Source organism: Hordeum vulgare, chromosome 2H (assembly GCF_904849725.1).
Source record: "Hordeum vulgare subsp. vulgare chromosome 2H, MorexV3_pseudomolecules_assembly, whole genome shotgun sequence".
NCBI lineage: Eukaryota > Viridiplantae > Streptophyta > Magnoliopsida > Poales > Poaceae > Hordeum > Hordeum vulgare.
In genome coordinates, this window is record NC_058519.1 from 487186919 (window position 1) to 487197722 (window position 10804).

Below are 10804 nucleotides of genomic sequence, written 5' to 3' on the forward strand. Positions count from 1 at the left end.
AAACGAAGTTGCACATCTCACGGGCAGGGATAGTTGGATGATAAAAACTACGCATCCACGAGGGTACTGTAAATTTGCATACAAACGGGGTGCTAAAATTGCACAATCTCACGAGCATGGGTGGTTTGGACGGGGTGCTAGCAAGAAAAGTTACACATCCACGGAAGTTACTGAGGAAAGTTGCACATTACTGGTAGACAGTTGGCAGTGATAGTATTGAAAGTTGCACGTCCACTGCTAGACAGTTGACTGATGCAGAAAACAGTGAAAGCGCAACCACGGGCAGGAGGAAAGTTGCACATGAACTAGTAGACAGTTGGATGAACATCTCGATAGGAGGAGGTAGTTTGGGGGTGGATGTGCCATTAGTGAAAACTACACTTCCACGGGGTAGGCGGAAAGTTGCACATCCACCATGAGGTAGTTGCACATCCACTGCTACGCAGTTGCACAAAACAGAGGTTAAATTGCACAGAAAAAAATTCGGCAAAACATACCCATGCGTGATCTAGTTTCCAAGATCTCGTCGCGAAAAATCCAACGGTGATGACGGATCTGAATTCCGACGCGCAGTTTGGAAGATATGGCTTTCTAAAAATTTGAAAAGCCCAAATTAGTTGCATTCACATATGTTCGCGTGACTATTTTGCATTTACCTTTTACTTTTTCCGTTCACACATATTCACACGTATTCACTTTTTTTTATATGTACTTAAGGGACAAACTGTTTCTATTTATAGATTATTGAAGAATAACAATATTTTTTTATAAATTAAAGAGCTGAAATTTCCTTTTATGGCCGGCTACTCCGGAGCGCTAGCGAGCAGTCAGCCGCTCGCTAGACGCGTCCTAAATTGTTTGGATGGAAACGAAAGGCCTCTCTTTTTTTTTGAACAAAGGGAACGAAAGGCCTCTCAACAACAACTCGCACCAACTAGTGGTAGTACAAAGATCGCACCAGGTTGCAACAGTGTAGGATTGGACTAGCGTAATCCTAAATTTGTACTGGTTACAAGCGTGCAACTGCAAGGAATGCCCTCACGTAATGAATGGTTGGTACTTTTCTTTAGATATGAGCTTAAGGTGCTATGAAGTGAACATACCCACCGTCAACATTGAATTTGGAACGGGCATGTTCTCTACTTGTTCAATTTCGACATCGCGAGAAATGCAACTTGTTAGAAGATATCTCTATTGTAATCTCAACCTCCTCCTTCTCTTATCCTTCTCGAACTCCTTTTATCTGAATTGTATCCTAGTTGTTCTCCAGAGGTCGGTTGTGCATCTTGTAAGCCACGTTAAGGCTCCTGCCTTGATCAATATATATACACACGTGGCTCCCCATGGAGGAGTAGGAACGCTTCGTAATCTTTTATTGTAATCAGAACCACCTCTTCCTATACATCTAGACACAAAACAGAACCCTAAACCATACCAACCTCGTCTCCATGTCTTCATCAATGGTTGTCGTCCTCAACCTTGGTACGCCGCCATCTGAGAAGCTTACAAGAAGAAACTTCATCCTCTGGAAGGCGCAAGTGCGACCAAACCTGCGAGGAGCGTAGGTGACTGGGCTGTTGGACAACACCGACGTAGCTCCGCCCAAGACGGTGGAGATCACAACGCCAGAAAAGACCTCGGCCATGGTGTCGAATCCTCTCTATGGGCCCTGGATCGCCAAATATCAGCAGGTCCTTTCATATCTACTCACTTCCATGTCGCTAGAAATTCTTGTGCAGGTTGTTGGGAAGGAGTCCACCTTCGAGCTATGGACGACTATCACAACCCTCTTCGCCTCCTAGTCGCAGTCTCGGATCACCAATCTGAGAATTGCGATCACCAACACCAAGAAGGGCAACATGACAACCTCTGCCTACATGGAAAAGATGAAGAATCTAGGGGACGAACTTGCAACTGCTGGACGTCCGGTTTCAGATGCGGAGATGGTGGACTATGATTCGGTTGTTGCTGCAGTTGATGCCGTCAAAAATACAATCATAGGAGATGATCTCTCTGCTCAAATTTTAGCTTTTGATCAGAGGATGGAGATGTTAGGCGACTCCTGCTCGGGTGGTTTTCACACGTCTACAAATGTGGTCTACAAAGGCCGTGGTCAAGCTCGCGGTAGATCCAATCGCAGGAGAAGCTCAAGGGGGCACGACGGCTGTGGTGATCGCTAGTCCTCTCCTGCACATAGTGGCGGTGGCAACTTCACACGACGCCCTCGTCAGCAGCAGTAGCAACAGCATGGACGTGATCAGCAGCAACATGACAATCCAGAGTGTCAAATATGCTACAGGTATCATCCAGGAGGCGCTCGCTTATGTTGGTGATGCTATGAAGAGGATCAAAAAGAAGAAAAGGGAGCACATGATGTTTCCTATGGTGTGGATGCCAATTGGTATGACGACACTAGAGCTACAAACCACATTACAGGGGAACTTGATAAGCTAACGATGCGGGAGAAGTACAATGGAGGTGATCAAGTCCACACGGTGAGTGGATCTGGTATGAAAATCACAGATATTGGTAGTTCAATTGTTAAAAAACTCGTGAATATTTTGCATCTCAAAAATATCTTGCATGTTCCTCGAACATAAAAAAAATCTCGTTTCAGTTCATCGATTTACTCTTGACAATAATGTTCTCATAGAATCATGTCCTTATTTTTTCTTAATTAAGGACTTGGCAACAAGGAGAATCATATTTAGAGGCCGATGCATGGGAGGACTCTACCCACTCATATCATCATCATCATCTTGGTCCAACAAACAAGCATATGTCGTCACAAAGCCATCTTCACCAAAGTGGCACAGTCGCTTGGGTCATCCATTTCCAGTCATTGTTAGATATGTTCTTAGCAAAAAAATAAACTCTCATATGAGTCTAGTAGTAGTGAGTCAGTTTGTGATCCATGTCAACAGGCAAAAAGTCATCAATTACCTTATCCCATTTCCACTACTGTATCCACTGCACCATTGCAACTCATATTTTTCAGATGCGTAGGGACCTGCCCCTACTTCAGTTGGTAGATTTTCCTATTATGTTAGTTTCATTGACGACTATAATAAATTTACTTGGATTTACTTGTTGAAGGAATGGCCTGATGTTTTCCAAGTCTTTATCAACTTTCAAAATCTTGTTGAATGCAAACTAAACTCCAAAATCATCGCCATGCAAACTAATTGGTGTGGTGAGTATGAGAACTTAATTTGTTTTTCCAGAAACTTGGCATCTCACATCATGTCCCTTGTACTCATGCTCACCAACAAAACAGGTCAGCTGAAAGAAAGCACCATCATATTGTTGATGTAGGTCTAGCGTTGCTAGCTAGTGCATCCATGCCACTCAAATTATGGGATGAAGCATTCTTAATTGCTACCTATCTTATCAACTTGCTTCCTAGCAAAGTTATCAAACTTGAAACACCTATTACATGCCTTCTTAGTATAAGACCTAATTATACGTCTCTTCGTATATTTTGTTGTGCGTGTTGGCCAAACTTAGACCCTACAATACACGCAAAATTGCGTTTCGTTCAAAAAATCTGTCTTTCTAGGCTATAGCCCCATGCACAATGGGGTCAAATGTCTTGACGTTCCCATAGGTAGGGTCTACATATCTAAAGATGTTGTTTTTTATGAGTTCGTGTTTCCGTTTGTGTTTCTTCATCCAAATACTGGTGCTCCCCTTCGAAAAGAAATTCTTCTTCTTCTTCCACCCAACCTTCACAATTTTGATCATGGGGGAAACAGTTGTACTGACCAATATGATGATAATTTTGCTAGCACTAGCTCTGCTCTTATGCCTATGTAGGTTCCTGGAGAAATCAAAGAAGAAAATGGTCAAAATCATGAAAATATGGCTAACAATGAAGTAATACTACATGCTCCACAAGAAGACGGACATGGCACGACGTTCAAAGCAGAGTTGACGGCGCCTGGTACTCCTGTGCATCGACAGGTCCTGGATCACACGCATCGCGTCCCTGATAGTGCCAGTTCTAGCTCCCGGGTGAGATTCTCCTACTTCGCCACGTCATCCAGCGGGGAGGGCACAGGGGACATGTTTCCCTAGTCTGATACGCCTCATCGAGCCTCTGCGCATGCGAGCCCTGCGACCTCCTCAACATATGGTGGCGGGGCGGGCACACCCAGGTCTACTGGATCGTCTATCACGCGCACGCAGAATCTGGTGGATCTTTTGCACCCAACACACGCGTGCATCAATCAACAGCCTCTTAACGGGCCATGACTTTGGTACAAAAAGGTATATGTAATCCAGAAATATGAACGAACGGTACTGTACTGTATGGCATGCTTTGTATTTCAGGAGAACCAACCACCTTGAATGATGCTCTTGATGATCCCAAGTGGGAGAAAGCAATGGATGAAGAATATTATGCATTAATGAGGAACAATACTTGGCATCTTCTCCATGTTCAGAGAGTTAAAAACATCATTGATTGCAAATGGGTGTATAGAATTAAGAAGAAATCAGATGGCTCCATTGACAGGTATAAGGCACGGCTAGTTGCAAAAGGTTTAAAACAACGCTATGGCATAGATTATGAGGATACCTTTAGTTCTGTTGTGAAAGTGGAAACTATCTCACTTGTGTTGGCTATTGCCGTGTCCACGGGATGGAGGCTAAGGCAGCTAGATGTACATAATGCATTTTTACATGGTGTTCTCGAAGAGGAGGTATTCATGAGGCAACCGCCAGGGTATGAAAAAAAAACACCACACTTTGTGTGTAAACTTGACAATGCACTCTATGGTTTGAAACAAGCACCTCGAGCTTGGTACTCTAGATTAAGTATACATTTAAAGCGTCTTTGCTTCATTGCTTCCAAAGCCGATACATCTCTGTTTATTTATAACAAGACAGAAGTAGTAATCTTTGTGCTTATATATGTTGATGACGTTATAGTTGCAAGCTCTTCACAAAGTTCTACTAATGCTCTTCTGCATTATTTGAGTTCAGAGTTATCCTTGAAAGATCTCGGTGATTTGCATTTCTTTCTAGGCACCGAAGTCAAGAAAATTCAAGATGGCATAGCACTGAATAAGAAAACAAATGTCAATGAATTTTTATCTCGCATGGGGATGAAGAATTGCAAGCGTGTTCCTACACCTTTGTCTTCTTCTGAAAAACTCTCAACATATGAAGGAGATCCACTTCAGGAGGATGAAAGCACAAGGTATAGGAGTACTGTGGGAGCATTACAGTACTTCACTCTTACATGCCCAGATATCTCATTTGCTATGAATAAGGTTTGGCAATACCTGCATGCGCCTACCACTTCACATTGGTCAGCTGACAAGGGAATTGTGAGATATGTGAAACATACGATTGGAACATGGCTTCATTTCAGAAGGTCTAATTATGCTCTTGTGAGTGCATTTTCCCACGCATATTGGGCTGGTTGCAGTGATGATAGAAAGTCAACTGGAGGTTTTGCAGTATTCTTTGGTCCCAATCTTATCTCTTGGAGTGCCAGAAAATAAGCTACTGTGTCAAGATCAAGTACAGAAGCCGAGTATAAATCTTTAGCAAATGCCATTGCCGAAATCATTTGGGTTGAGTCTCTACTTGAAGAAATGGGAGTGAAGCAAAATCGCATCTCATGTCTATGGTGTGACAATTTGGAAGCAACATACTTGTCTGCTAACCCCAAGGACCAAGCACATAGAAATTGATTTTCACTTTATACGAGAAAGAGTTGCGGCAAAGAAACTTGAGATACGGTTCATTCCTTCCAAGGATCAAGTAGCAGACGGCTTCCGTAAAGCGCTACGAGCAAAATTATTTGAGGAGTTCAAGCATAATCTCAAATTAGGATAGCTGAGATTATGCGAGGGTGTTAGAAGATATCTCAATTGTAATCTTAACCTCCTCCTTCTCTTATCCCTCTCAAACTCCTTTTATCTCAATCGTATCTTAGCTGTTCTCTAGAGGTCGGTTGTGCATCCTGTAAGCCACGGCAAGGCTCCTAACTTGATCAATATATATACACACGCGGCTCCTCGTCGAGGAGTAGAAACGCTTCATAATCTTTCACAACTCACTTACACCACAGCTTTGTTCTCTTTGTATCGAGTAGTTTTTTCAGATGTCATATTAGTGCGGAAATTTGCAAGCACCTAAAAGAGTCTCTCACCTTTGATGCGTGAAAAAATTGTTTTTTTAATTTGTTTGATTATTTTTTAAGTTTACTGTCCACTTAGGTGCAGACGCACCCGAGTTCCGGAAACGCCAACACTACACGTATATAGCTATTCAATAACACTTGGAGCTCCAAAATAGTAGCACTAGCAAAGTCACAACTTAGGAATATATACAATTCTTTTGTTGCTATCCAATTAGGCAAAGCAAAAATGTTTCTACAAAATGATCTACTCTACGAGGAAAGACTATTTGCGCCCACACAGTATGTCAATACTCTAACAATAACTACAAAGAGAATAGAGAAAAGTAAAACAAAAAATATCCTCAAGAGAAACTCCCTGTGTTCTTGCCATCAGAGAGGAGCCTGCCATGGCTGAATGGCATGCCACGTCACATCGTGGTGGACCCATCGGTGCAGGACCGCGACAGTGCTGCCTCGCCGCCGTCCGGGCTATCCTCATGCTCCTCGCATGCGGCAAGGGCCCGCTCGAGCACTCCGACAACCTCGCTCATGGAGGGCCGCTCGCGCCCGGGCAGCTGGACGCAGTCCGCAGCCAGGTACCCGACGTAGGCGACGGCCTCCATCTCCTCCGGCGTCGGCAGCGGAAGCCGGATGTCGAGCACCCGGTGCACGCGGTCCGACTCGATGTACGGCACGGCCATGTCCACCACGTTCCTCGGCGTGCCGCTCCCCTCGTATCTCTGTATCACCTTGCACCCGGACAGCAGCTCCAGGAGCAGCACCCCGAAGCTGTACACGTCGCTCTTGTCCGTCAGGTGCTGCAGCCGGTAGTACTCCGGGTCCATGTACCCCACCGTCCCGGCCGTAACGCACGGCTCCTCGTCGCCGGCATTGTCTCCGGTGCCCAGGTTCTTGAGCAGCGAGAGGCCGAAGTCCGAGACCTTGGCCGACCAGGAGGCGTCGAGGAGTATGTTGGAGGATTTGATGTCGCGGTGGATGATGGGCGGCACGGCGTAGGTGTGCAGGTACTCGATGCCGCGCGCGGCGCCGAGGGCGAGGCGGAGGCGGGACGGCCAGGATGCGAGCGGCGGCGAGAGCGGGGCCGGGCGCTTGTGGAGGTGGTCGTGGAGGGTGCCGTTGTGCATGAACTCGTACACGAGGATGTGCTCGCCGCCGTCGGCGCAGAATCCCAGCAGCCGGACCAGGTTCTTGTGGTTCAGCCGGGAGAGCAGCGAGAGCTCGGAGATGAAGGCGGACTCGTGGTTGACGCGACGGGCCGCCGCAGCGGCGGCGGAGGATGAGGCTCCTGAGTCACGCCGCTCCGCGCGCTTGATGGCGACCTCGCGGCCGTCGGAGAGGGACGCGCGGTAGACGGCACCGAAGCTGCCGGAGCCGATGCGGTGCGCTGGCGAGAAGACGTCCGTGGCGGCCCGGAGCGCTGCCAGGGGGAACTGCTCCACCGTGGTGTTCGGGCCCTTGGAGAGCAGCATGCTGAGCCGCCGCGGCACGCGCGGCCCCGGGGCTGTCATCGGCTCGGCGTGGATGCGCCCGGAGTCATGGGAGCCGCTGCTGCGGCTTCGGCTGCGCCGGCGAAGGCAGTAAGCGACCAAGAGCGCGGCGACGAGGACCACGAGTCCTGAACCAGCTCCAAAGCTTATCATTGCGATCACAAGATCGCTCGGCCGCCGCTTCTTCCTCGTGTGAGAGGTCGACGCCCACGGGTTGGACGCAGGCACCTGCGCATTCATGGGTGGAGTGTAGCCGCAGGGGTAACAGATGGCCGCGCCACCGCCGTCGCAGAGTGCTGCGGAGCCCGACCAGACGCCGCACGGGCACGACCTTGCCGGCGCGCACGGACCCGGCAGGACCTTGTCGAACACCTTCCTCACCCCGCCGGCAACACCTCCGCCCCAGCACACCAGCGAGTAGTCGGACATGAGCACCCCGCACACCACTTTCCCCTTCACTTCCAGAGCGACGAACTGCTGCCGCGACATATCCGGCGGCAGAGCCGCGTCCTCTTCCGGCCAGCAGGAGACCGTCCAGTTTCCCCACAGCACGCACGTGAGCGCGTCGCCCACCGCCACCGTGGACACAGCGCGAATCAGCTTCGGCGGCGCCGCGGCCGCAACAGCGGCCGCCTCTCCCCAGCACCCCAGCATGCCCCTGTGGTCCACCGCGCAGGCGTGCTTCTCACCGGCGGCGAGCAACATGTACCTGCCCCTCGGCTCCCGCCCCACCGCGTCCCCATTGCCATAACACTTCAGCTCCCCTGTCCCGACCACCAGACCGCAGACGAACCCGCCGCCCACCGCCAGCGCCGAGAACCCCACCTCTTCCGGCACGACCCCCCATTCCCACCTCCAGCACTTTATCCTGTTCTTCACTAGCCCGCAGACGTACTCCCCGCCGCCAGCCACCGCAGACAGCGCATCGCCCCTGTACACCCGCTTCGACGGTTCCTCGCTGTCATTCAAGTCCCACCAGCGCATGGACACCGGCGGCGAGGAGATCGGGCCAACCGAGCAGAGGTACCCATCACCAGCGACGACGGCGGAGAAAGGCGTGCTACTGCCGCCGCCATATCCGTACTGGCGGGGGCTAGCGGAGCTGTTGGAGAGGCTTGCACAGGAGAGGTGGTAATCTGTACCGTTGTACACGAGGCCGCAGGCGAGGTGGTGCGGGGAGGCGGTGTTGGTGCCGACGGCGGCGATGGCGATGGTGGGAAGGGGGAAGGAGGAGGAGGAGGCAACGAGGGGTGGGAGGGCGAGGAGGAGAGCGAGCAGGGTTAGAGGTGAGCGAGAGAAAATGGGAGACATTGGGTTTGGGGAGAGGTGGGGGGAGGAGGAGGAGGAGGAGAAGGGGAGGAGATTGTGTAGACCATTGTCGAGTGGGGCGAGAGGGTGGAAGGAGACCAGGAGAGGAGAGAACGGGAGCGAGGGAAGGAAGGAGGTTTAAAGGTTGGTGTCCTTTTCATTGTGCTTTTTCTTTTTCTTATTTTATAATCCCTCTGTTTTTAATTATAAGGTATATTATTTTTTCTAAAAAAATCAAACTTCTCTATTTTTGATCAAGTTTATAGATATAAAAATATCAATGTCTACACTACCATATCATTATCTATAATTCACCGTGAAATGTATTTCTATATTTTATATATTTGATATCGTAAATAATTATATAATTTGCTTAGACCCATATTTGTAATAGAAAACAATTAGATTTCAGGGTGCCTGTGGTTCTTGTTTTTACATGCTTGATTGATTCACGGTGTGGTCAGTTTATTCATTTATTTTACTATTTCATATCCAACTAATCATTGATGAAATCGCAATACGTGAAATCCAAAAGGAAGACAATTTTTTCGAGGAAGACAAATTCTTGGACATCGATGAAAATACACAGGGTTCATGGTTCGTTAAGGTCTGATATCCGAAAGGATCATACAACGGTGTCTAGACATAAAAGAGTAGCCAAAGGCGATGGACGAAAAAATGATAGCGCAACCATGGGCAACGGCGGCTGCCTGGCTCAGGGCAGATTCCTGTCGCAACTACTGATCATAGGTGACACCTAGAGTAACTTCACTTGACATGAGATTGAGTGGGTAAAAAGATCGCACTAAGGAGGGGATGAAGAAGACTAGTCATGGACATGAGAATGTTGAAAGGACGTGTATGGCGCCTAGAAAAGTGGTGGTGGGTTGAATAGACATTTTAAAATAATTACGGTTTACTCTTGAACAAATGCGGAATAAAACTAGCGTTTAATTAGTCAAGAACAAAACGTAAAATAACTAGGCTCACTTATGTGCACCAACAACTTATGGTAAGCAAGATAAATAACTAAATGATAGCAAGATATATAACATGAATCAATATGGTTATCACAAGGTAAAGTGCATAAGTAAAGGGCTCGGTTAATAGATAACCGAGACACGCGGAGACGATGATGTATCCCAAAGTTCACACCCTTGCGGATGCTAATCTTTATTTGAAGCGGTGTGGAGGCACAATGCTCCTCAAGAAGCCACTAGTGCCACCGTAATCTCCTCACACCCTCACACAATGCAAGATGTCGTGATTTCACTAAGGGACCCTTGAGTGCGGTCACTAAACCCATGCAAATGGCAACCCTTGGAAGCGGTCACCGTACCCGTACACTTTGGCAACCCTTGTGGACGGTCACCGAAACCGGTACAACTTGCTTGGGACAATCTCCACAATCTAATTAAAGACACCGACGCTTATCGAGAGCTTTACACCATAATGATTGAGCTTCGAGGCACCACCAACCGTCTAGGGCACCAAAGCACCCAAGAGTAATAAGCTTCTCAACTTTTCACTTCCACGTATTAGCGTGGAGAACTCAAGCCGATGCAACTAATGCAATGGTAAAAACATATAAAATGGTCAAGTCCCTCACACTCAAATCCCACCACAACAACAAAAGCTATGGAGAAATATAAGAGGAAGAACAAGGAGATCACAAAGAACTCCAAGATCTAGATTCAAAGGGTTCCCCGCACATAGAGGAGAAAGTGATTGGTGGAAATGTGGATCTAGACCTCCTCTCTCTTTTCTCTCAAGAACTAACAAGAATCATTGGAGGGACTGAGAGATAGCAAGCTCGAAGAAGGTCAAAAATGAGGGGAGGGAAAACATGATCTCA

At 48.0% G+C, this 10804-nt stretch overlaps 1 protein-coding gene across 1 annotated transcript; it reads right to left on the minus strand.

The window, feature by feature from the left end:
* Positions 1 to 6273: 6273 nt before the first annotated feature.
* Positions 6274 to 9131, minus strand: LOC123430307 (serine/threonine-protein kinase-like protein CCR4). The gene has a single exon (XM_045114177.1). The coding sequence runs from the start codon at positions 8950 to 8952 to the stop codon at positions 6562 to 6564; it is 2391 nt and encodes a 796-aa protein (XP_044970112.1). The 5' UTR covers positions 8953 to 9131; the 3' UTR covers positions 6274 to 6561.
* Positions 9132 to 10804: the final 1673 nt, after the last annotated feature.

Coding starts and splice junctions, on each gene's coding strand:
- LOC123430307 (XM_045114177.1), bottom strand. CDS start 8,952: ATGTCTCCCATTTTCTCTCGCTCACCTCTAACCCTGCTCGCTCTCCTC.